Source organism: Phacochoerus africanus, chromosome 5 (assembly GCF_016906955.1).
Source record: "Phacochoerus africanus isolate WHEZ1 chromosome 5, ROS_Pafr_v1, whole genome shotgun sequence".
Lineage (NCBI taxonomy): Eukaryota > Metazoa > Chordata > Mammalia > Artiodactyla > Suidae > Phacochoerus > Phacochoerus africanus.
The window spans coordinates 117856099-117883721 of NC_062548.1; the positions used below are offsets into that span (position 1 = coordinate 117856099).

General features: G+C 40.3%; 1 protein-coding gene across 19 annotated transcripts in view; it reads left to right on the forward strand.

Moving 5' to 3' along the window:
- Window positions 1-27623, forward strand: part of DTNB (dystrobrevin beta) — a 247703-nt gene that overhangs the window by 118956 nt on the left and 101124 nt on the right. For all 19 annotated transcript variants that reach the window (XM_047782486.1, XM_047782488.1, XM_047782490.1 and 16 more), the window contains one exon: window positions 17214-17338. In XM_047782486.1, coding sequence (XP_047638442.1) covers window positions 17214-17338 — 125 coding nt within the window. The remainder of the gene's footprint in view (window positions 1-17213; window positions 17339-27623) is intronic.

Here is a 27623-nt window from a genome sequence, read left to right on the forward strand (position 1 = left end):
GATTGATATTCAACTTGTTTCTAATTTTCTACTTTTCCAAACAAAGCTTTAGAGGATTTTTTTGGTGTAGGTCATCTCGTGCAGCCTGGAGAGTTTCTAGGGTATATTTCTAGGAGTGGACTTCCTGAGCCCAGAGGAATGTACATCTTTTACCAGATTTTGCTAAATTGCTCTCCCAGGTGGCTTTACTACTTCACAGTCCCACCAGCAGTATCTGAGCTCTACCATGTATTCAGGTCTTCATTTATAAGAAAAATGTTACTTTTAATTCTCTTATGGAGGAAAAAAACTTTTAACAAATTGTTTGAAGAAGTTGGGAATGTGAACTGCCAGTTAAAGCTGCAGAGAAAGGAAATTCTGTCCATATCATCAGTCTGATGTTTTATAGGGAAATCCAGTACTCAGTGCAGCCCTTTTCCCTGCTGTGTATACTGGTAAGCGTGCCACCCCCCACACAAAACAGGATACTTTCCACCCGGGCTAGGTTGATGTCACAGCTCAATTAGGAACAGAGCTTGGCCTTGCACTTTATTTTCGTCTCTACATACTCCCAGCCTTTTCAGTTATAACTTGTTTATGCTTAATGTTTATACTTCAGGGGTGCTCCTCCCACCCCCAGGGTTGGTATGTTTGTCGCCATAACTATTGCAGTGCCTCTTGTCGCACACCTAGGAACGTCAATCTGCTGATAGTGAATTCCAACAAATGTATATTCTTTTTCATCCCTGAAAAGGAAGCTGAAGCTATTTGCCGATCAATCCATGATACTGCTGTTCTTTTTTTTTTTTTTTTCTTACTTAGGGCCATAAGTGCGGCATTTGGAAGTCCCTGGGTCAGGGGTTGAGTCAGGGCTACAGCTGCCGACCTACACCACAGCCACAGCAACGTGGGATCCAAGCCACGTTTGCGACCTGACCACAGCTCATGGCAACATGGGATCCTTAATCCACTGAGTGTGGCCAGGAATCAAACCGCATCTTAATGGATACTAGTTGGGTTCGTTACCGCTGAGCCACAAAGGAACTTCCAATATTGCTGTTCTTTAGACAGCTCCTGCCTCAGCTAGTATTGAACCAGTTGAGATAACAATGGTTCCTTTTTTGTGGGTTAAGAGGTTGTAATTTATGAGCATTCATATGTGAACTAATTACATTTTGTTTTACCTAGCTATATTTTCATAACTGTCAGCTCTTACTCTTAAATCTTGCAAGAGTAACAAAATTTACATGGATTATGTTTCTCTCATATAGTAATCAATCAAAATTACAGCTTTACGGAGTTCCCGTCGTGGCTCAGTGGTTAATGAATCCAACTGGGAACCATGAGGTTGCGGGTTCGATCCCTAGCCTTGCTCGGTGGGTTGAGGATCCGGCGTTGTGCTGAGTTGTGGTGTAGGTCCCAGACACGGCTCAGATCCCGAGTTGCTGTGGCTCTGGTGTAGGCCGGCCGGCTACAGCTCCAATTAGACCCCTGGCCTGGGAACCTCCATATGCCACGGGTGCGGCCCTAGAAAAGGCAAAAAGATCAAAAAAAAAAAAAAATTACAGCTTTGCAAATTAAGATAAACTGGAGCTTAGCAATTGTAATTTTTTTATTAATAAAGCAGTTATTCTGAAGCCATTTAAAAATTATATGAGATATTACAAAATTTTTAAAATATATTTTTAATAAACAAAAGCAAAGAACTGGGAATTCCATTTCAGGGTGTGGTTTGAGGACATGCTGTCATCTTCCCATCTTGCCCCAAATACTTAGAAATGATAGATTAGAATTTTAAAAATAATCTGCAAGTACCCTAGAGGGGGAAAAAAAGCAGCAGGTCCCAGATGTGAAGAACCCCCTGAAAAGTAGATGGGGTCAGTTTGCAGAAGAAAACCTTGGTTCAAAACAGGGGCAGGAAAACACTGCTCCTCAGGATAGGAATAGCATCTAGAATCCGACTAGGAACCATGAGGTTGTGGGTTCGGTCCCTGCCCTTGCTCAGTGGGTTAACGATCCGGCGTTGCCGTGAGCTGTGGTGTAGGTTGCAGACGCGGCTCGGATCCCACGTTGCTGTGGCTCTGGCGTAGGCCGGTGGCTACAGCTCCGATTCGACCCCTAGCCTGGGAACCTCCATATGCCGCAGAAGCGGCCCAAAGAAATAGCAAAAAAAAAAAAAAAAAAAGGAATAGCATCTAGAGTGTCCCCACTTAAAAATGGTTGATAGGAGTAACTAGGAAAGACTTTGGGCAAGTGACACAGTGACTACGGTTCTGTAGCACGGCGTGAAGGTGTCTCAGGCAGATGTAGTGTATATAGGACCTTGAGCTGGAGAGACGGGGCTGGGGTCCGGGTGCTTGGCAAATTGCAGGAGAATAGGGATCATAAGACTGTGTTCATAAGACTAGTTACAAAGCTCCTCCATGAGGTGGCACCTTCTGTCCCTCCTTCACTCTCACCAAAACCAAGTCCCACTTCCCCCCTCCAATAGGCAGTGCGCATAGAGTAGACTGTCTCAGCAGGGATCTCAACTAGAAAGATGAGCACTTCATGAAAAAATCACCACCACAGTCATGCAGTGGAGATGACACAAGAGTTTACTTCAGATGTAGAGTTAGTAGAATAAGCAGAATGAGATCTTAAAATACGTATATTTGAACTCTTGGAGAGAGATGAGGAGTTATTTTATCTATCAAAATAACTAAGTGTTGATCTTGGAAATTAAAACTTTGTTAAAATAAGTAATTCATTAGACAAGCCAGTTAACAGTGTCTGTAGCTTAACAGCAGATTTGTGCTGGATCCTAGAGCAGAGAATTGTTCCTAGGCACAGCACAGAAGGAGAAAGTAATAGGAAAAAATTCTGATACGGAGGATAGGTTGAGGAGTGCCATCTAATAAGAGTTCCAGAAAGAGCCTAAAGATAATGCAGGGAAATGATATTTAAAGAAGTAATAGATCCAGTTTCAAGATGGTTGACCAAACTCACACTCCCTCTTCCCCCCTTCTGCAGCAAACCATAGAAATGATAAAGCATTAAGTCTGATGAATAAATTCCCTTTCAAAATTGTGAAGGAATGTTGCAGAGCTGAAGCCATAACACGTCTTGAAGCGAAAGAGTTCTATATTAAAGGAGAAGTTGAAGAAAGGACCTCCTTACACTGCCTCTTAGAGGCCCTCACTACTGCCAGGACCCTGAAGCTACTCTGCTGATTTTGTCAGAGCAGATTCAGCATGAGGCCCCCACCCAGGAGGCCACCATTGGTTAAGATGGCAAGTGAACAGTCTTGTGAGAGATGTTTGCATGAAAACCCAGAGGAAGCCTAGCACAGTGAAATATAAACAGCAGAACTACACCCCATGGGGTAGAACAGTCAGAAAGAAACTTTAAAAATAGGTCAATCTAATTTCCTTAGAGGACCAAGAAGAGACTTTCATGCTTAGTACAAGAAGTGGAAGTTATGAAAGTATAAATAATAATGAAAATGAAAAATACAGTTGTTGAACTAACTCACTGGATGGGCTACATAGCAAGCTGGGTATAGATAAAAAAGAAATTATTGAACTGAAAGGTTACGGCAAGAAATTCTCCGAAAACTCAGCGTCAGGAGATGAGGGACTGTGAAACAAAGGTTGAAGCATTTAGACTATTTGGAAGTTCCAATATTTATCTAATAGAAGTTGCAAGTAAAGAAAATTGACAAGAGACAATATTTGATGAAATAGTGCATTAAAAATTTCCGAAACTGAAAGAGTATGAGCCCTTCCGTAGGCAGCCTACTAATTGTGGAGAAGAATAGATTTTAAAAAGAAACAACACAAGTCAGCACCTGCGTACATCCTGGTGATAATGAGGAAGAGAAGTTCTTAGGAGACATTAGAAAGAAAAGACTGACGGGCCACAAAACAGTAAGAATCCAGGTGGTATTAGACAAACCACTGGTTTTAAGAAACAACAGAATGTCTTCAGGGTGCTGAGAGAAAATAGATTTGAACTTAAAATTCTATTCTCACCTAACTCTTTCAGCAGCAAGGACACTACAGTAACATTTTCAGAATTTAAGGACTTTTGAAAGCCCTTTGCTAAAAGAACCGTTTGAAGATACACTGCAGTGATGGAAAAAATGAACTAAGAAGGTAGTAAAGGGATTTAAGACAAAAAAAAAAAAAGCAGAGAAATCAAAAACTATTGAATCTAAATAAATATTGATTGTAAAATATATGGTGATTTTTAGTAAGTTGTAACTTAACAAAAATAGCAACGTGGGGAGTTCCCTGGTGGCTCAGTGGGTTAAGGATCTGACATTGTCATTGCCTTGGCTTGGGTCACTGTTGTGGCACAAGTTCAGTCCCTGGTCCAAAACTCCATGTGCCGTGGCATGGCCAAAAACAAAAAACAAACAAACAAAAAAACAGCGTGAATCTGTAGTTGGGGGTGAAAAAAAGAATTAAGAGAATGCTAAAGATTTCCAGAGGAGAATAATAGAATATCATTATCTCTAGCTTGTAAGAAAATATAATTTTAAATATACATTGAAATATAAGGGTTAAAAAAAATTAAAGGTATCTATTAGAATTAGATTATAAAACTTTAAAACTATTAGAAGAGGAGTTCCCATCATGGTGAAGTGGAAACAAATCTGATTAGGAACCATGAGGTTGCGGGTTCGATTCCTGGCCTTTCTCAGTGGGTTACCGATCCAGTGTTGCCATGAGCTGTGGTGTAGGTCGCAGACGTGGCTCGGATCTGGCGTGGCTGTGGCTCTGGCTAGGCTGGTAGCTACAGCTCTGATTAGACCTCTAGCCTGGGAACCTCCATATGCCATGGGTGCAGCCCTAAAAAGACAAAAACAACAACAATTAGAAGACCTTAGGAAAAAACAACCTTGACCCATATAATAGAAGATAGGAAAATAGAAAAAGAAAAAATCATAGTGGAGTTCCTGTTGTGGCTCAATGGTAATGAACCCGACTAATATCCATGAGGATGCAGGTTTGATCCCTGGCCCTGCTCAGCAGGTTAAGGATCTGGTATTGCTGTGAACTGCAGTGTAGGCTGCAGATGCAGCTCAGATCTGGAGTTGCTGTGGCTGTGGCTGTGGCATAGACGGGTGGCTACAGCTCTGATTTGACCCCAGCCTGGGAACTTCCATATGCCATGGGTGTGGCCCTAAAAATACCGGGAAAAAAGTCATAGTAAAACAGACAATGCAAAATAAGTTGTTAGAAATACATTTAAACAGATAGGAGTAATTAAAATAAATGAAGATGATTTAAACTCACCCACTAAAAAGATAAGAATTCTCACATATAACAGTAACAAAAACCCCATGCTATTTTAGAGAATACAACCAATTGATAATAATGGGATGAAAAAGTAGTATAAAATATAAATCTGAGACAAAACAAGGCAGACAATATTGGGAAGGGCACAGGTGCAGAATTTAAAATGCTAAAAAGTATAACTTGTAAGAGTTGATATCAGTTGTGAGCCTCTTTGTCCTGTTCTTGATAGCCACTGCAGTTTATATATGTTTGTGTGTATATATGTGTATAAACATATACATTTCTAAATTACTACAGAGGCTTTCTCGGTGGTGTTCCTATTTCTTCCCTCTTACCTTCGGGGTATTCTCAGTATAGCAGCCAGAATGGTTCTGTTAATAATCAGATCCTTGCCAGATCATTAGCACATTCTAACACCTTCCCATCTTCTTCAGGGTGAAGGCTCTATACCACTCTTGAGTCTCAGCACCTCTCTCACCTCATCTCTTCTCAGCTCCCATCACTCTACTCCAAGCACACTGCACTTCTTACTGTTCCTTTACCACAATAGGCAAGCTCACATCAAAGCCTTTGCACCTGCTCTTCCCTCTGCTTGCAAAGCTCATTCCCCAGATGTCCACAGGCCTCGTTCCTTTACCTCCTTCTGGCCTTTGCCTTTACGCAGAATGGAGCCTTCCCTGACCATATGCGGTAAGATTAGAAACCAACAACAGAAAAAGGAATTCCTGTCATGGCTCAGTGGAAACTAATCTGACAAGCATCCATCAGGACGCAGGTTTGATCCCTGGTCTCTCTCAGTGGGTTAAAGAATCCAGTGTTGGAGTTCCCGTCGTGGCGCAGTGGTTAACGAATCCGACTAGGAACCATGAGGTTGCGGGTTCGGTCCCTGCCCTTGCTCAGTGGGTTAACGATCCAGCATTGCCGTGAGCTGTGGTGTAGGTTGCAGACGCGGCTCGGATCCCGTGTTGCTGTGGCTCTGGCGTAGGCCGGTGGCTACAGCTCCGATTGGACCCCTAGCCTGGGAATTTCCATATGCCGCGGGAGCTGCCCAAGAAATAGCAAAAAGACCAAAAAAAAAAAAAAAGAATCCAGTGTTGTCAAGAGCTGTGGTGTAAGTTGAAGATGTGGCTCGGATTTGGCGTTGCTGTGGCTGTGGTGTAGGCAGGCTGGCAGCTACAGCTCCAAATTAGACTCCTAGCTGGGGAACCTCCATATGCCATGGATCGTCCCTAAAAAACAAAACAAAACAGAAAAAACAACCAAAAAATAAATGAATAAAATTATACCATGAAGATGAGTGATGATCAAAATGATCAAAATTAAAATGATTAGAAAAGCACAACATATCTAAATCTATGTCTTATATCTCAAATGAACACACAAAGGAAAAATTATAACCTTAAAAGTATCTCCTAGGAGTTCCCATTGTGGCTCAGTGGGTCAAGAGCCTGACTAGTATCCATGAGGATTTGGGTTCAATCCTTGGCCTCACTCAGTGGGTTAAGTATCCACTGTTGCTGCAAGCTGCAGCTTAGGTCACAGATGCAGCTCCGATCCTGCATTGCTGTGGCTGTGGTTTAGGCTGGCAGCTGCAGCCCTGATTCCATCCCTAGTCCAGGAACTTTCATATGCCACAGGTGCATCTCTAAAAAGGGGAGGGGGGGGAGTATTTCCTAGGAAAGAATGATTGAAAATAAACCTAGGTTTCAACTCAAACTAAAAAAGAACTACAAATGAACACAGCAGTTATTGAAATATAAATCACAAATATATCAAAAGGGCGATTAGTTGAAAAAATTAGTAAAATGGATCTAATCTATTGACCAGCATAATTTTTTTTTTTTTTTTTGGCCTGCTCCCACAACATGTGAAAGTCCATGGGCCAGGAATCAAACCCACACCACAGCAACAACCCAAGCCACAGCAGTGACAATACCAGATCCTTAACCTCCTGAGCAACCAGGAAATGCCACCAAGTGTAATATTTTTAAGTAAAACAAATATCAGCAATAAAAATAGGGATTTGGATATAGTCTAGTTATGCTTCTTTTGTAATTGTGAGAGAATACTCAGAACGACTTTATGCTGATGAATTGGAAGACCTAAATGAACATGGACAGTTTTCTAGGAAAACAAATACTGCCAAGAATGATAGATGAAGTTAAAATACTGGAATGAGAATCAAAGGTCTACATCCAGCCCAATCTTCCTAGGCACGCATAACTTCCATCTGCAAATAGACGAAGATAGCACCAGAAAAGAAAATTATAAACCATCCTTATAATATAGATGCCAAAATTCTACATTTAAAACATTAGTAAATTAATTTGGGCATTTCTATTGTGGCACAGCAGAAATGGAACCATGGGATTGCGGGTTCGATCCCTGGGCTTACTCAGTGGGCTAAGGATCTGGTATTGCCGTGAGCTGTGGTGTGAATGGCAGATGCGTCTTGGATCTGGCATTGCTGTGGCTCTGGCGTAGGCCAGCGGCTATAGCTCTCATTCGACCCCCAGCCTGGGAACCTCCATATGCCACAGGTGCGGTCCTGAAAAGGACAAAAGACAAAATTAGTAAATTAATTTGAGCCTGATAAGTAGCATTTATCCTGGAAGTGCAAAAATAATTCAGCTTTAAAAGGTCTGTCTAGGAGTTCTCATCACGGCTCAGTGGAAATGAATCTGACTAGCATCCATGAGGGCGTAGGTTCGATCCCTGGCCTTGCTCAGTGGGTTAAGGATCTGGCATTGCCATGAGCTGAGGTGTAGGTCACAGATGCAGCTCGTTGCTGTGGTGTAGGCCAGCAGCTACAGCTCCAATTGGACTCCTAGCATGGGAACCTCCATATGCCAAAGGTGTGGCCTTAAAAAGACAAAAAATTAAAATTTTTTTAAAAAAAAGGTCTGTCCATCGCACTGGCCTAATGCTAGCTCCAATGGGATGATAGACTAAGCTAATTGTAGCCTCCCATTCCCTGTGGCAATCATGCATGTAGGATTAAATATAATAAAACTGAAATGCAGAATTGAACTTGAATAAAAGAGAAAATCCTAGCTATCAAAAAATAAACCCAGGAGTTCCCGTCGTGACGCAGTGGTTAACAAATCTGACTAGGAACCACGAGGTTGCAGGTTCGGTCCCTGGCCTTGCTCAGTGGGTTGAGGATCCGATGTTGCCATGAGCTGTGGTGTAAGTTGCAGTCTCGGCTCGGATTCCACGTTGCTGTGGCTCTGGCGAAGGCCAGTGGCTGCAGCTCTCATTAGACCCCTAGCCTGGGAACCTCCATATGCCGTGAGAGTGGCCCAAGTAATGGCAAAAAGACAAAAAAAAAAAAATTAAACCCAAAATTGTCACGTCCCCAGGGTTTATCATATTGGATGCCGAATTTAGGCCAGTGAAGGGGGTTAGTGCCTCCGTGGCGTAGGAAATGGGTCTACTCAAGGTGAGTAGAACTGATATTTTTTAAAGGCTGGAATTTTGGAAGGACTGTCTCCTGAGGAAAAGGGACTAAAAATACTCCACTGGCTCAGAGAAGGTACAGATAGGAATCCCATACAAAAAAATGTTTCTGCTAAAGCTGAGCTCATTATCAATTACTGCAAACTCAACTTCGAAACATTCTTCTATGAGGGAGAATCAGCAAACACAACAGTAGCTTTATATGCCAAGAACTTTAGAAAATGATACATTTTAAAAGCCAAAGAACTAAGCTTAGGAATAATGACATTTTAAAAAGGAACAAGGGAGTTCCCGTCGTGGCGCAGTGGTTAACGAATCCGACTAGGAACCATGAGGTTGCGGGTTCGGTCCCTGCCCTTGCTCAGTGGGTTAACAATCCAGCGTTGCCGTGAGCTGTGGTGTAGGTTGCAGACGCGGCTCGGATCCAGCGTTGCTGTGGCTCTGGCGTAGGCCGGCGGCTACAGCTCCGATTTGACCCCTAGCCTGGGAACCTCCATATGCCGCCGGAGCGGCCCAAGAAATAGCAAAAAAGACAAAAAAATAAAAAAAAATAAAATAAAAAAAATAAAAAGGAACAAGTCAATATGAAAAAGGACCAAATTGAACTTCTAGAAATAAAAAAATAAGGTTAAGCTTAATGGAAGGGTTAAATAGAAGATTAGAGACAGCTATAACAAAACTTAGGGAATGGAAAATAAGCATGAGAAAATTGACTAGGAAACAGAATATTGAACACAGATATAGGGAAATGAAAAAAGTGAGGCAATTAAAGGATTTGAAGCATAGAATGAAAAGATCAACCTAGAGTTCCATACCTAGCTAATCTACTTAAGAGCAAAGAAGGAATATATATTCTCAGAAAAAGTCTCAGTGGGTTTGCCACCAATAAATAAACCATTGTTGTTTTTTTGTTTTTTTTTTGTCTTTTGTCTTTTTTTTTTGTTGTTGTTGTTATTGTTGCTATTTCTTGGGCCGCTCCGGCGGCATATGGAGGTTCCCAGGCTAGGGGTCAAATCGGAGCTGTAGCCGCTGGCCTACGCCAGAGCCACAGCAACGCTGGATCCGAGCCGTGTCTGCAACCTACACCACAGCTCACGGCAACGCCGGATCGTTAACCCACTGAGCAAGGGCAGGGACCGAACCCGCAACCTCATGGTTCCTAGTCGGATTCGTTAACCACTGCGCCACGACGGGAACTCCTAAATAAACCATTGTTGAAGAAACTAATAAAGGACATGCTTTGGTAAAAACAGAAATTGAAGCAATAAGAAAGAAATGGGAGGAGTCGTGGCTCAGTGGTTAACAAACCCAATGAGTATCCTTGAGGACGTGAGTTCCATCCCTTGCCTCACTCATTGGGTTAAGGATCCCTCATTGCTGTGGCTGTGATGCAGGCCGGCAGTTGCAACTCCCACTCAACCCCTAGCCTGGGAACCTCCACATGCCTTGGGTATGGCCCTAAAAAGACAAAAAGACAAAAAAAAAAAGATAGAAGAAGAGATTGTACACAGTGGAAATTTACCTTGTTTAAATTTACCCACATTACTAAATGTGGGTAAATTTAAACAGATACCATGTGTAAAACAATCATGACCAATTTTGTTGGTCTTAAAATAAGATGCAGCTGAAGTACTAATCAGCTTTGTCGTGAATGTAGTTGAGGCATGGTTAAAGGATTTTAAGTTACAGGATGAGAGTATGGATGCTGATGAAGATTGTGGTAAAGGTTCATGTTAAAATAGAGGAGGTTCTGGAGTTCCTGTCGTGGTGCAATGGAAATGAATCCGACTAGGAACCATGAGGTTGAGGGTTCAATCCCTGGCCTTGTTCAGTGGGTTAAGGATCTGGCATTGCCTTGTACTGTGGTATAGGTCGCAGACGTGGCTTGGATCCTGTGTTGCTGTGGCTGTGGTGAGGGCCAGCAGCTGGGACTCTGATTAGACCCCTAGCCTGGGAACTTCCATATAGCGAGAGTGTGGCCCTAAAAAGCCAGGAAAAAAAAAAAAAAAAAAGAGGTTCCTGGCTTCTCTAAGGATTTAATAAGCTTATGTTTCTGCTCAGATCCCCTCCAACGGTGGCTTTGTACTCAGGATGATGTACTCAGAGTAATTTGAAGTGAATGGACAGGAATGGCCTCCGAGGCCCCAATCCTGAGCTTGTTTCATTAGGTTGAAGTGCTCCCAAGTGTCAGGGCCCATCAGCATGAAGATGAAGACTGTGCGGTGCAAGGAATGAGCTTGAGGCGGATGGAAAATACAGTCATCTGAGCTCAGAGACATTTTAGAATATCTTAGTGCCTGGTCCACAGTTACCTGAGAAGACCTTAGAGCCACCCTCGTGGGAGATATCCCTACCCCCATGCAGCCGAGCTTCCTCCCATGACCCCCAGTGTGGTACCTGCATCTCCGGTCTGTTTCTGACTCCTCGAAAGGATGTCTTGCTGTCCTGGGCTGTCTCCACGATCCCTTGTCCGTTCTCTCTCCGAGTTAGCTTACCCAATGAGGAGCTCTGGGGCACTGTGAAGGGGGTGAGATGGGGCTGCTCATATGAGCTATAGTTTCTACACCTTTAAAGTTGAGACTATTGACATCTAATTCATAAGACATTGTGAGGGTTAAAGGAGCCTCTGTATGTGTGTAAAGCACCTCTCAGATGCCTGACATTAAATTCTCAGTAAACATCACTTCCGTTTCAGGGAGGGAAAAAACCCACAACTGCCAGCGAAGTGCACTCAAAGAGTATAATTGCCAAAAAAGGGAAAACAAAATGAAATTATAAAAATAAAACTTAAAAAGGAAAAAAGGAACAAAATAAAAGAAAAAATAAAAAATGATGTAAAAGACTATAGAAATAAATCCAAATATATTAGTAATCAGTGAATTAACTAAATTTCTGGATGAGGAGTTTCCGTTGTGCTGCAGCGGAAACAAATCTGACTAGGAACTATGAGATTACTGGTTCGATCCCTGGCCTGGTTCAGTGGGTTAAGGATTCGGCGTTGCTGTGAGCTGTGGTGTAGGTTGCAGATACAGCTCGGATCTGGTGTTGCTGTGGCTCTGGCATAGGCCTGCGGCTATAGCTCCGATTCAACCCCTAGCCTGGGAACCTCCATGTGCCTCGAGTGCAGCCCTAGAAAAGACAAAAAGACCAAAAAATAAATAAATAAATAAATAAATAAATAAAATTTCTAGATAAAAAGAAAGAGTTGTCAAATGGATATTAAAAAAAAAAAAAGTGGGCTGTGTGCTATTTATAGGAAATAGGAAAAAAAAAAACCCCATAAAACAGATACACACAAAAAAAGTTGAATGTTAAGGATAAAAAAGGCATAAGCTTAATACTGTTATATGTTATATATGAAAATTATTAAGAGTAAATCCTATGAGTTCTCATCATAAGGAAAAAAATTTTTTCTTTTGTATTTTGAATCTGTACGAGATGATAAATTTTCACTTATTGTGGTCATCAGTTCATGATGTAAGTAAGTCACATCATTATGGCGTACATCTTAAACTTATACAATGCTATGTATCCATTATGGCTCAATAAGAAAGAAGAAAAAATATGCGCCAGGCCAAGAACTAACCAAAAGTAACCTAGTGAAGTTATATTAATCTCAGAAAATAGATTTCAAGGCAAAAATCTGTATGAGAAAGGTTAAAATGTTATATTTTATATTATGTACATTACAATAAAAAAATCTTTACCAGAGTTAAAGTTTACAAAAAGTCAAAAGATGAACATAGCAGTTCTACACAGATATACAAGTAATAGCATAGTCGTTATTAGTTTCCAGTTTTAATATTCAAAAAATTGAAAAATTTGTTATTGAATTAGGTAATTTTAACCCTTTTCTCAACAATTCTTAGAATTGCCATACAGAAAACAAAGAATGTAAGAGTTCCCTGGTAGCTCAGTGGGTTAAGGATCTGGCATTGTCACTGCTGTGGCATGGGTTCGATCCCTGGCCCAGGAACTTCCAAATACCACTAATGTGGCCAAAAAAGAAAAAAAAAAAAGATAATAAATAGTAAAACTTAAGTGGAAGTATGAAGGGTCAAGAATAACAAAGACTCTCCTAATTAAGAATGAAGTTTCAGGAGTTCCCTTTGTGGTTCAGCAGTTAAAGAACCCTACTAGGATCCATGAGGATGAGGGTTCAATCCCTGGCTCTTGCTCATTGAGTTAAGGATCTGGCGTTGCCATGAGCTGTGGTGTAGGTTGCAGACGCAGCTCAGATCTGGTGTTGCTATGGCTGTGGCGTAGGCCAGTGGCTGTAGCTCCTAGCTTGGGAACTTCATGTGCCATGGGATCGGCCCTAAGAAGCAGGAAAAAAAAAAAAAATTAAAGTTTGGAGCACTGGTACTGCCTGAAATTATAAGAGGAAGCTACAACAATTAAATCATCACTGGCTCAGAGATAGAAATAGATGAAATGTCTAGTTTGTAGGAGAAGGATGGATTATTTACCAAGTGATCCTGAGGCAATTGTTATCCTTATTGGATACAATTGGATTATTTCCTTATGCCTATCAAAAAAATCAGTCCTAAGTAGATTCAAACTTCAACATGAAAGATTAAAAACTATAAAATAATGAAGTCAACCTGGGAGAATAGCTTTATGACCTCAGGGAGGGGAGTAGTTCTTAAAATACAAAAGGCACAAAATATGAAAGAAAAGATTAATAAGTGAGGACTGCTGTACACTTAAAGATGACCATTCTCCAAAAACAATGGAATGAAAAACAAACGTTAAAGGGAAAGTTGTTTGTAAGATATAACTTCTGTAGGGTTAAAATTCAAAAAATATGAAGAACTCTTAAGAAGCCCTTAAGAGGAAGACAAACCGAGGGAAACACTCTGCCAAAGACAGGAGCAGGCATTTCACAGATGAAGAAACACAAATGGCCCATAAACACTGGAAAAGATGCTCAGTCTTTCTAGTAATAAGGGAATTGCACATTAAAACCACAATAACATTCATCCCCTACCAGATCGCAAAAGTTAGAATGTCTGACTGTAGCGAGGCCTGGCCAGAATGGAGAGAGGCAGGAAGCCTCTCACACAGCTGATGGGAGTGGAAATTCGCGTAACCACGTTGTAAAAACAGGTTGGCAGTGCCTCGTAAAACTGAATATGTATAACGTATGACCCAATAATTCTACTCTTAGGAAATTCTTTCACATGGCCACTAGGAGACATGGCCAAGAAAGTTTTATAGCGTCATTGTGACTGAGAGGGAAAAAATGGAAACAGACCAAATGCTCATCAGCCCTGGAAAGGCTAATAAATGATAATCTCATTAAGCAGTGAAGTACAATCAGGCCGTGAAAGACTGAATGAATGACAGTTATGTGCTCCAACATCGACACATTGTAACATAATTTTGTGTAAAAGAAGCAAGTTGCAAGGAAAAAAAAAAAGTAAGTCTATATAGGTTTGAAGCATGTATTAAGTTGTGTCGTTTATAGTACATAGTTGCTAAAATAGTGAAGTCAAGGAAATGATTAATACAAAAGCCAGGATTCTGGTTACCAGGAGAGAAACAGGTGCAGTGGGAAGGGGCCCACAGCAAAGCTTTAAAGTGTTGATAGTGGTCTGTTGCTCAGGCAGAATAGTGGCTAGATGGGTGTTTTATTACTTTTCAGACTATACATGTACATTTTATACACTTCGATGTATTTTTAAGCACAACCTGTAATATTTTTGAAAGATGGTAGGAAATGTTTTGAAATTGGGTAATGTGGATTGAGGTATTGAAAATGCGCAAAGAGAAGTTCCCATGATGGCTCAGCAGAAATGAATCTGACTACTATCCATGAAGATGTGGGTTCGGTCCCCGGCCTTAATCAGTGGGTCGGGGACCCAGCGTTACCATGAGCTGTGGTGTAGGTCGAAGACTCGGCTCGGATCTGGCATTGCTGTGGCTGGGCTGTGGCGTAGGCTGGCAGCTGCAGCTCCGATTCGACCCCCTAGCCTGTGAACTTCCATATGCTGCGCTTGCGGTCCTAAAAGTAAATAATTAAGTAAATAAAAGAAAATGCACAAAAATTGAAAATTATTCCCTAAGACAGTCTGGAGGAGATTTAATTTTCTAGGTTAAGGACTCCCCATCTTGGGGTTCTTGGGAGAGGAAAAGTACAAAGACCTGTCGGAGTGCCTCTAGCCTTGGCGCTTAGATGAAGTGTGGGAGGCAGCAGTCCCTACCCTTGGATGGGATTGCTTTTCTTCCTCCCTCACTCCCTGCACATCTGTAAATATTTTTTTTTTTTTTCTTAGTGACTGCCTACCAAGTCCTGGGCACTGTCCTAGGAGCCGAGTAGGCAGGAGAAGTAGTATCTCTGTCTTGGCACTTATAGTAGTTTTCAAGCTCTTTCTCACAGGCTTTGTTAATCTTAGTTTCCTAACCTAGCTCCGCAAAGAAATTCACTTCAGGCCTATGTCATCATGCACTCTTTGAGATCTTCTTAAGGAAATCATGTATTTACCTATTTAGACAACCTAATCGTATGCGTTATCTTTAAATTTTCCAGGGTAATACTCTTTTTGGTTTGATCCTGACCCTTAGGTAATTCCTGTGTATATTTACTTCCAATCTCTTTCTCCTTCTCATACCTATCAGGCATCTCTTGATGTATCCTAACTATGTGGAATTGGCTTTGATGAATTCGTTTTACCTTTCTATCTATATTTTTGAGATTTGGCATGGGATTTGATCTTAAATCTTGACTTAGGGCAGTCTTTTCAAAAGCACAACAAGCATACTGCTAGAGAATATTAGGCGATAGGAAGGGAAACATTTTTTAACAGTCTTATTTTAATGTTTATTGTAAAATATACACATGAAACCTGGGATTTCATGGCTGTTATTACTCAGGATGCAGTTCAAGTAGTCTGTGTGATAATCCACTTCACATAGACTGCATGAATTAATGACCCAGCTGGTCGTTAATGTAGCAAAAAATCGTGAAATGAATGCATGGACTATTGAGGTAGTGTTTAGTTGTGAAGGTGAACTGAGATATTCCCTTGTGTCCTCTGATTATCACCTCCCCAAATCATAACTCTCAAAAAATTAAGCTTATGTTGTTTAGTAAGGAAAAAGCAATCTAGAAAATTCATCTAGGCGAATAATTTATTCAAATAATGCATTCTGTTGTACATCAGTTTCTGGAAATACACAGAAGAATAAAATTTAGATCCTGCCCTTCAAGAGCACTGGTCTAACAGAAATAGGCACATAAATGAGAAAGTGGAACATAGTATTGGGAGGTTGCAGCAGGGGAAATATGTACTTGGCAAGTGGGTAGCTTGGAAAGGTGAGTGCCAACTTGGGGATCAATGAGGAAGATCTTCAGAGAGGAAGGGAGACATGCAAACAAGTGGTCTTGAGAGATGAGCCAAAAATTTACCGAGAAATAGTTTGGGAAGGGGCGGTCTCACAAAGGCAGGGGCTGAGGTGCATCGGGTTACATGAGCAGTTGTTATTTGTGCTGAGGTGGGGTGAAGGGAGAGGAGAGAGGCGGGGGAGCCAGATGCAGAAGCTCCTGAGTAGACCTTAGTCTGTGAATGACGATTGACCATGAAGCAGAAGACTGAATGATGTCTGGGGCAGTGTAGAGGATGGAGCAGAGAAGGATCAGGGTCGCCCTACAGCTAGATGTTGGGCAAGGAGAGGATGGGCAATTGTGGGGAGGTTTAGAATTTCTGGGTCCCCCCCCATTTTTAAAAATTATAGTTGATTTACAACGTTGTGCCAATTTCTGCTGTACGGCAAAGTGACCCAGTTATACTAATATGTACATTCCCTTTCTTATGTTATCTTCCATCCTGGTCTGTCCCAAGAGACTGGATATGGTTCCCTGTGCTATAGAGTAGGATCTCATTGCTTATCCATTCTAAATGTTAATAGTAGAATTTTTCTACTTGACTTAGCTTCATATAATTTTCAGGAAATTAGATTACATGTAGATTTTCCCCAGAATTTAATGTGTTGAAAGAGACAGTGGTAGGTGATTTGGGGCCGATATATGAAGTTTCTGAAGAAATTGATACTATTCATCCTGTTATCAACAAGGTATTAATTATCTTTCCCCATATAGTCTTAAAGGTAAACAGATTTTGGCTTATTTTGTGTTAAAATATAGACAGGCAGCATATGAAAGTTCAGTGGAGATGTGCTATTGATGAGACACACAGCTACAAGCAAGTTCCATTTTCCACAGCTGTGAGCTGTGGTGTAGGTCGTAGACGCAGCTTGGATCTGGCATTGCTGTGGCTGTGGTATAGGCTGGCAGCAACAGCTCCGATTTGACCCCTAGCCTGGAAACCTCCATGTGTCGTGGGTGAGGCCCTAAAAAAAAGAAAAAGAAAGAAAACACTGATAAGTATACTCATAAGCAAAGGAGACTGAAATGAAAAATAAATAAAATTCTTTTTCATTCTTTTGAAAATTCAATTCCTTATTTCCTTGTTTTCTACCTTGACACAGAAATCCCCTGCAAAGAAGCTGAGCCATGCAATTAGTAAATCCTTGGGGTGTGTACCCACCAGAGAACCCCCGCATCCTGTTTTTCCTGAGCAACCAGAGAAACCACTGGACCTTGCAAATATAGTGTAAGTATATACCTGGAGATAGATATGGCTTATACTGAAATGGAAACCTTGCTGAATTCTTTTGAATCAAAACCAAATATCACTTAACATGAACACTTAACCTTCAGTTTTTACATTACTTTGGGGGAATTTAGGACTTCAGGCATTCAGCTCTTTAAATCACCATGGAATATCATCAGTATCTACGTGGAAGCCCAGCTCCTGAGTTAGCTCCTGAAGCCTAAGTACAGAGCAGTCTCCATCAGAAAATTAATACATTGAGTAATTATTGTGCTGGGTCTGGCAAGGTTGCCTTTTACTGTTTGTGTGTTCTTCCCTTAACTCGGCAGTAAAGATCTTTTATTCTCTGCAACAATTAATGCCCATAGAGCTTTTAAAAGTTAGTTTAAAACAACCTGCAATTGAAAATCAATCCAACTTGCTCTTTTTGTATTGAGATAAAATTAGGAAACAGAAAACTATACTCTATAAATAAAACTAGTGGGGTTTTTTTTTATTTTTAGTTAAATGTTCTTGTTAAAGAAAAAAAAAAGCTGGAAGAAAACAAAAAAGCTAGAGAAATAAAGTGGAACAGTGAGGAGGAGGAGAAACAGCGAAGGATAAGATTCAGCCTCTAGCCTGATTTCTTCCCTCAATTAAATAATGATACTGAGTGTACTCTGCTGATGGTAGGTTTTGAACATTACTCTTTATCGGGTGTTTACAAGTTTTCCTACTGGAATAGATAACCATTTTCTTTTACCTACTTCAGTGAGCTCAGCTCATAGGTTCTTGATCCTTTCTTTCATTTAGAAATTTTTTAAACTTTCATATTTATTAAAATAGTACATATAGATTAAGATTTCCTAATGCAGAAAAAATACAATAATACATATAATGAAACACAGCCTGTCCTCCCTGCTTCATCGTGCTTTGTCTGGGTTATAGATCGGCTAGCGGATACCTCCATGTCTCTAAATAATATATTTAGAGCACCTTTTCTTGGCTTTATACGTTTTGGACAATATTGAATTTGTTTTGTGGTGTAAGGGACCAGCCTCATTTATAACTCCACGTATCAACCCATCTCAGCTTTTGGTAATTATACCATCATTTAAGAAATGAGGGTGTTGGAGTTCCCCTTGTGGTGCAGTGGTTAACGAATCCGACTAGGAACCGTGAGGTTGTGGGTTCGATCCCTGCCCTTGCTCAGTGGGTTAACGATTCGGCGTTGCCGTGAGCTGTGGTGTAGGTCTCAGACGAGGCTCGGATCCAGCGTTGCTGTGGCTCTGGCGTAGGCTGGTGGCTACAGCTCCGATTCGACCCCTAGCCTGGGAACCTCCATTTGCCGTGGGAGCGGCCCTAGAAAAGGCAAAAAGACAAAAAAAAATAAAGAAATGAAGGAGTTCCCATCATGGCTCAGTGGTGAGGAACCTGACTACTATCCATGAGGATGTGAGTTTGATCCCTGGCCTCGCTCAGTGGATTAGGGATTTGGCGTTGCCCCAAGAAGTGGTATAGGTCACAGACATAGTTTGGATCCTGTGTTGCTGTGGCTGTGGCGTAGGCTGGCAGCTGCAGCTCCAATTTGACCCATAGTCAGAGAACCTCCATATGCTGTGGGTGTGGCCCTAAAAAGCCAAAAAAAAAAAAAAAAATTAGATACCTTGACTTCCATTACATAAACAGGAGGAAATAATTACCTTCCGTCTACTTCTCAATTCTCCTCTTGCCTCCTAACTTCCATCATCTATGCCATTGCTTTTTTTTTTTTTTTTTTTTTGCTTTTTAGGGCCGAACCTGCGGCATATGGAGGTTCCCAGGCCAGGGGTCAAATAGGAGCTACAGCCACTGCCACAGCAATATCAGATCTGAGCCATGTCTGCCACCTACACCACAGGTCACGGCAACGCTGGATCCTTAACCCACTGAGCAAGGCCAGAGATCGAACCTGTAACCTCATGGTTCCTAGTTGGATTTGTTTCCACTGCACCACAACGGGAACTCCTGCCATTGCTTTTCTATTGTCAAAGCCGACTCCTTTGCTCATAAGAAGTCTTCTAAGATTGATGAAGGATTCAGTCTAAAAGTTGAAAACCAAGTAACAGCATTTTCAGTGAATAGCATTCATTACGAGGTTGAACAGTGTGCTGTGAGTCTGTGTATCCCTTTGTTTAGTTCCCGTGTCACGATCCCTGGCCAGTAGTTCTCAGCGTTCAGTGGGATCTTCCTTCTTACACACCACGGATTGTTCAGAGGCCTTCCTGGGCTGGCTTTCTTGTTCTGTTTTGGTCGTGTTTTTTCCTTTGGTTTTCCCATTGCTGTCTTCATACTGAGGGAAAAAATAGGCTACCTCTCCCCTCCCAACTGTGTTCCATGGTGGACTTTACCTATTGTGTATAATCCAGTTTTTGGTTAAATTTGTTAATTTATCCCTTTTTTGGTTACTGTTTTTAATTTGAATTAAAAAACAAAAACCTTGCCTGCTTGAACATTGTAGTGATTTATTTATTTTTTCTCTCTTGAGTTTTGAGGGTATCCCTTTTACATACGTCTTTAATTCATCTGGAATGGATTTGAATGGAATGTTGTGATGTGACATGTCCAATTCTCTTTCTCGCTTTCTCTCTGCATTTGAATAGTAACTGTCTCAGGACCATTTATTGGATAATCCATTATTTCCCCACTTAACCACAGTGCCACCATTGTCATAAATGAAGTTTTCAAATATGTGTGGTCTCGTTTCTGGGCTCTTTATTCTATTCCTTTGGTCAAAATGTCTATCACTGTGCCAATATCATACTATCTTAATTACTATAAGGGATTAAGTAATCTTTTTTAGGAGTGTCTTGTCTATTCTTTGCCTTTCTCTTTTTCATATAAATTTTAGAATCAGCTTATTGAGTCCCTCATAAAATTTTGTTGGAGTTTTGATCAGAGATTTATTGAATCTAAAGATCAAATTGGGGAGAGCAAACATCTTTACAATATTAAGTCTTCTGTTCCATGAATGTGTTATGTCTTTCCATTATTTAAATATCCTTTTGTGCCTTTTAGTAAAGCTTTATAATTTCTCCTCAGAAAGGTCTTATATATGTTAAATTAATTCTTGTGTACTTTGCATTTATTGTTGCTGTTGCAAATGGTGCCTTTTTCCTACAGTTATTTTGAGATATAATTTACATGCAATGAAATGCTCCCACTTTAAGTGTACAATTCAGAGAGTTTTGGCAAATGTATACAGTCATGCAAATGGTATCTTTTTTGAATTATGTTTCTTAACAGTTTGTTTCTGGTGTATGGAAATGCACATTGTTTTTTGTATTTTAATCCACTCTGCAGTCACCTTGCATCACTTGTTCATAATTCTAGCAATTTGTATTCAGATTCTTTTGGATTTTCTGTAAATAATTATATCACTGCAAATGATTGCCTTTTTCCCCTCCCATTCCTTATACTTTTATATATTAATCATAATTTTGTATGATTGGTTTTATTATCCTGGCTACAACCTACAGTGCAATATTGCATAGAAATAGTTTCCTAGGCATCCTTGTATTAGTACTAATCCCAAAGAGAGTGCTTTCAGCATTCATTTCAGTATGTTGTTATTATTATTATTATTATTATTATTATTGTCTTTTGACCTTTTAGGGCCGCACCCCAAGGCATATGGAGGTTCCCAGGCTAGGGGTCTAATCGGAGCTGTTGCTGCTGGCCTATGCCAAAGCCACAGCAACGTCAGATCCGAGCCATGTCTGCAACCTACACCACAGCTCACGGCAATGCCAGATCCTCAAGCACTGAGTGAGGCCAGGGATCGAACCCACAACCTCATGGTTCCTCGTTGGAACTCCTCAGTATGTTATTTGATGTAGGTTTTTTTGTAGAAACTGTTTATCAGGTAAAAGAGGTTTTCTTTTATTCCTGGTTTGCTAAGAGTGTTTTCTTTTTGTCAAAAAGGAATGCCAGATTTGATAGAGATGATAGCGTGAGTTTATTCTGTTAATGTAGGGCATTACGTTGATTGTTTTTTAAACAACCCTTTAATCTTGGAATAAACATAAGTGAACTCTCCTTTTAACACACTGCTATGTTTCATTTGCTTTTTTTCTATGTTTATGAGTTAAATTGTCCTGTAATTTCCTTTGTTTTTGTTTTTTTTTCGGGGGGGGGGTTGTTTTTAGGACAAAGTTTGCCCAGTTTGCTATCTTCAAAATGCTGAGGAGCGTTCTCTCTTTTTATACTTTTTGGAAGAGCTTGTTTAAGATTAGAATTATTTGCTCCTTATATTCTTGGTAAAACTTACCAATGAAGCTATGTGTGCCTAACACCTTCATTGTGGGAAGATTTTTAACTGTTAATTCCATTTCTTTTTATTAAAGTATAGTGTAGTTGATTTACAGTGTTGGGCCAATTTCCGCCGCTGAGCAAAGTGACTTAGTCATATGCATATATACATTCTTTTTTAATATTCTTTTACACCACGATCTATCCCAGGAGACCGTGTGTGGTTCCCTGCGCTGTATAGTAGGATGTCCTTACTTATCCACTCTAAATGTAATAGTTTGCACCTGCTAACACCAAACTCTCAGTCCATCCTACTCCCTTCCCCCTCCCCCGTGGTAACCACAAGTCTGTTCTCTATGCCTGTGAGTCTTTCTCTGTTGTGTAGATAGGTTCATCTGTCCCGTATTTTAGATTCCACATATAAGTGATATCATATGGTATTTGTCTTTCTCTTTCTGGGGTATATATATATACCACCTGTCAGTGGTTATCAAACCTGGCTGATATTAAGGTCATTTTACATCATTAAGCTTTTAAAAGTATGAATTACTAGATTACTTCTCTTCTAGGTCAACTGAATCATTATTCTGGGGTTGGCCTGGAATCTCCCTTTTGAAAGAGTTTCCTAGTGAATCTGATCAGGTTATGGAACCACCTCATGAGAACATTAATTGTTTTAGCTATACGAATTACAAGCTAAGAATTCAATATCAAGCATCGAAAAATGTTTATAGAATACAAGTATATGACTAACAATTCTTCACTGCTTGCTGAGGTTTAAATTTTCCATTCCAGCAAATATTTATTGAGGACCTTCCAGGTACTATGCAAGGTGCAAATAGTATTCACACAGTTCTTTGCTTATATGCAGATAGGTTTGAGTGACAGTGAAGAAGCCAGTTTTATAAAATGCGGTGTTTTCAGCTGATTTCCACAGGAAAAAGAAGTTTGGCTCAAAAGATTGAGAAAATTGAGGAGTGGGCTGCTATGCATTTCTAATCATGATTGGGGGGTAAAAAATGGTTGCTGTTTTGCACTTGGAGATGAAGTTAACTCAGACATAAAATTAAAACTCCAGGAGTTCCTGATGTGATACAACAGGATCAGTGGCATCCTGCAGCACCAGGAAACAGGTTTGATCCCCAGTTCAGCACAGTGGGTTAAAGGCTTGGATCTGATCCCTGGCCTGGGAACTGTATGCCACAGGACAGCCAAAAAAACTCCAGAAAACAAACAAACAAAAAAACTCCAGTGGAAATTTGGTATAGGAATTTAAACTGAGTTTGAGATAAAGCGTATTTTAATGGTAATTGCTAACATTTCATTGTTGGCATAGGATAGAGACATACTCAGATCCTCACAAATTTGAGATTCAAGTGTTGTTGATATTTGTTGAGCACATACAGTGTTATGAGCCCTTTGTTCACCTGTTTCATGTATGTTATTTCATTTAACCCGCAGCATTATGCAAAGCATTAACCTGTAACAGATCAGGAAACAGTATCAGGAAGATTGAATGACCTGCAGATCACACAGCTACAAAGTGCTAAAGTTAGGACTAGAGTGTGGGGTTTCTGACTCCATGCCTAGCCTTCTTTCCCAGTTTCCTGACATGCTGAACCTCTAAAAAATTGTTATTGTAGGGAGTTCCTGTTGTGGCTCAGTGGTTAATGAATCCGACTAGGAACCGTGAGGTTGCGGGTTCGATCCCTGACCTTGCTCAGTGGGTTAAGGATCCAGCGTTTCCATGAGCTGTGGTGTACATTTCTAATCATGATTGGGGGGTAAAAAATGGTTGCTGTTTTGCACTTGGAGATGAAGTTAACTCAGACATAAAATTAAAATCAGACGTGGCTCGGATCCCTCATTGCTGTGGCTCTGGTGTAGGCTGGTGGCTACAGCTCCGATTAGACCCCTGGCCTGGGAACCTCCATATGCTGTGGGAGCGGCCCCAGAAAAAGGCAAAAAAAAAAGAAAAAAAGAAATTGTTATTGTGGAAGCATGCAGTATTTGAATCATTGTTTAAACCCTGTGGTTAGGTTTAGAATCGAGGGAGAACACTGAATGGCCATATCTTGGTTGGTTGAAAAATAAAAGGGAGCAATGTGATATGACAAGAAAAACTAGATTAAAAATTGAGACATCAGTTTGCTTTTCTGTAAAATAGTGATAATAAAATTCATTTTAATTATCTCAAGATATTGTTTAAGGATAATTTGTCTAAAAAGTCCTCCTTAGAGGTTAGGATGCTACAGATACTGTATTCTAAACTCGTAAATTCTTTTCCTCAGAATAAAGTAAACCCTGTTATAAAAATACACATTCCACAAAGGCTGGGACTTGTTCTTCACTGAGTTTTCAGTACCTAAAATAGTTCCTGGGACATGATGAGCACTTAAAATGTATTGAATTAATGAATGGCACTAAACATAATTTATATATATAGACATCTGCCCATCCCCCTTATGTTTGTTTGTTTTAGTGTAGATCATGTACCTACAGTACCTAAGGCCTCCACTAGATGTCAGGCATATTTCCTTCATTGGGTCATTGTGTTTTTCCTGGTGCGTTGAGAATATTGTCAACAATGTTTTTCACATAAATCTCAAAAAAACTCAATTTACTCATCATTGACATGGTAGCAGGTTTTCTTCTCAGTCTTGAGAGAAATTAGTTGTTTCTTTTGGTCAAAACATTTTTGTTAAGACTTCTAGCCCCTGGTGTCTCTGATAAACTTCCTGCTAGCCTAGTTCAAGCAATTTGCTGGTGCTTAGGATCTAATTATCTAACCACATAGTTCTTATGTCTAATTTCTTTAATTAGCATTTCATCAACATTACAATTCAGTTTTTGATTATTGATTTCTGCGAGAAAGTGAAGCTTCCTGATGTCGGCCTAGTCTGTTTCTCTGAATTCCGGCAAGGAAGAGCATGACCAGGGCCCCACGCGATACACCTGTGGTTCATCTAGTCTCTTAAACAGCGGTTGGCAGACTACAGCCCACAGTTTAAATCCAGCTTGTCACCTGTTTTTTTATGGTCCGTGATCTAAGAGTGATTTTTTTATATTTCTGAATATTGAGAAATAAAAAAGCATATTATTTTGTGAAAATTATATGAAATTCAAATATTAGGGTCCATAAATAAGCTTTTATTAGGACATAGCTATACTAATTCCTTTACATGTTATCTGTGGCTGCTTTCAGGCTACAGCAGCAAAATTGAGTCTTTGTGACTGAAATCATATGACCCTCATATCCTAAAATATTTATCATCGGGGTCTGTAGAGAAAAGTTTGCCAACCCCTGCTCTTAAGGAAGGGTTGCTAAAAACTGCTGATTTAGGGCACTCTGTGCTTCTCGATAGTCTCTTTTCTGAATGCTCATCATCCTCTTTGATTTGATGATCGAGGGTGTTTTTTCCTACCCAAGGTTGAAGGTTAATTTGGTAACTTCTTCTGTTAAAGCATTTGGATAGTTTGTTACCTAGAAACGGACTACCCTCCTACTGTTTCTTGCTGCCTATGCATATGTAAATAGGTAGCATGTTTAAACAGCCAACCCAACCAGTGTTCTCCACACATTGTATCAAAACAATGAACCTAGACAATAAAGAACTGTTCGATTATACTGTATTATAAAATTTTATAGTTAAAATAACACTTTAAGGAGTTCCCGTCGTGGCTCAGTGGTTAACGAATCCAACTAGGAACCATGAAGTTGAGGGTTCGATCCCTGGCCTTGCTTGGTTAAGGATCCAGCCTTGCCATGAGCTGAGGTGTAGGTTGCAGATGCAGCTCAGATCCAGCGTTGCTTTGGGTCTGGTGCAGGCCAGCAGCTACAGCTCCAATTAGATCCCTAGCCTGGGAACCTCCATATTCCACACGTGCGGCCCCAGAAAAGGCAAAAAGACAAAAAAATAAAAACAAAACACACACACACACTTTAAGATGGCCCTTAATTGTCCTGTTTTAACTACTTTTCTGTTTAATACTGACTTAGATGCTGTATGTGAATTTGTCTTGATTTAATCTGTCTACTCTGTTTCCTTCCTATACCAAGTCACAGATTTTTTTTTTTTTTTTTGAACTTCAGACAACAATGCTCTAAACATCTGGTGCTTTCAGTGTTTGTGAACTTTTTAGTATAACATGAAAATTCTGCCTGTTTTGTTCTTACTCATAATGACTTCAAGTAGATCTGTAGAAATTCACCAGACCAGGAATAATTTATTTGTGGCCATTTGTGATCCTACGAAAAAACAGGTCTAACTTCTTGTTTTTGTTGTTTACTTACTAAGGCACATATTTCTGACACTTCTTTTAAAATGATGGATGAATCTGGAATTTGAAATGGCTTTTGTGACAAAGGTGCTTCAGGCTGGTTGTCCTCTGCCAAACAAAATGCCTCATTTGTCACCTCATTGCCACTTTCTTATGAGCCAAATTTTGTTTTTCTCAATGAGAGCTATTAGCTGGCTTTACTGTATTCCCAAATAAATTGATATAGAATTTATGTTATTGGTAAATTGATCTAGATTGAAATCACAATCTCCCACAGGTATGTACTGAGTGTGAATTGTGAGTGGGGCTCTATGCTGAGGAGAGTCTTATTGGAGCAAACTTGCAAGATGATACGATGCTCTTAGATTGTTAGGTAAATCTGATGTTCTGGTCACTTGAAATCTGGCAGCTGAGGAACACAGGTTTCTCTTGGAGCCTTGAGCTTCACTCAGTTCTGGTTTGAGTGTTGTTGGCTCCATTTCAGGCTGAAGGCCCCAGATAATTATTTTCTTCTGAGCTTTGGGCTTCTGGCCCTGGAAGTGTATCTCTCCAAAAAAGGAGGAGGGCGCACAGAGAGCACTGGTACCAAGGGTCGTGCGTCATGTAATGTCCCAGAGATGGGGTAAGATTTTGCCTGAACTCTGTCTCTCTGTGTGTGTGTGTGTGTGTGTGTTAGAGAGGGGCATGGGAGGACTTGAGTGCACTCACAAACCCACACATGTGAATGTATCCGTGTGGTTCCTATATGTGTGTGTGATAGAGAGGAGTGGTCACATAGACAGCAGATGCAGTGACGGATTCTGACACCCAAGGAGAAACAGCGTCAACAACACTCAAGGTTTAATCCTAGAAGGATAATTACTTACAGGTATTTGTGACTGTGGTCTGCTCAGTTTCACCCTCCTCTTGGGATTTTTCTCACTCTTTTTTACCAGTGTTCCGCCATAAAACACTCTGCTTCTCAACTCTAAATCTAGCATGGCCCAAACACCGTCCTTGGGTGTTCTTCTGTTTCTATTGTGGTAAAGTACACATAGCATAAAAGTTACTGTCCTAACCACTTTTAAGGGTGCAGTTCAATAGTGTTAAGTGTATTTACATTGTTGTGAAGCAGGTCTCCAGAACTTTTTCACCCGGCAAGTCTGAAACAACACATCCATGTAAATTAAACATCAACTCTTCTTTTACCGTGAGCCTCTGGGAACCACCATTCTACTTCCTATTTCTATGAATTTGAGTACTCTGTATACTACATGTAGGTAGAATCATCTACTGTTTGTCTTTAGGCGACAAAACATATCTTATTTCACTGAATATATATTGTCTTCAAGGTTCTTCCATTGTCCTAATATGTGTCAGGATTTCCCTCCTTTTAAGGTTGGATAATGTTCTATTGTGTGTATCTACTACATTTTGTTCGTTCATTCTTTTGCCAGCAGGCATTTGGGTTGCTTCCACCTTTTGGCTGTTCTGATGATGAGGGTACAAATATCTCTTTGAGATCCTGCTTTCAGTTCTTTAGGTTATATACCAGAAGTGGGAGTGCCAGATGGTAGTTCTATTTTTAGTTTTTGAGGAATCTCCATACTGTTTTCCATAGTGATTGCACCATTTTAAAATCTCAGGAATGATATATAAGGGTTCCAATTTCTCTCCATCCTTACCAACACTTGTTATTTTCTGGGTTTTTGTTTTTTTTTTTAAGTTACCCTAATGGTTATTGAACATTGTGATT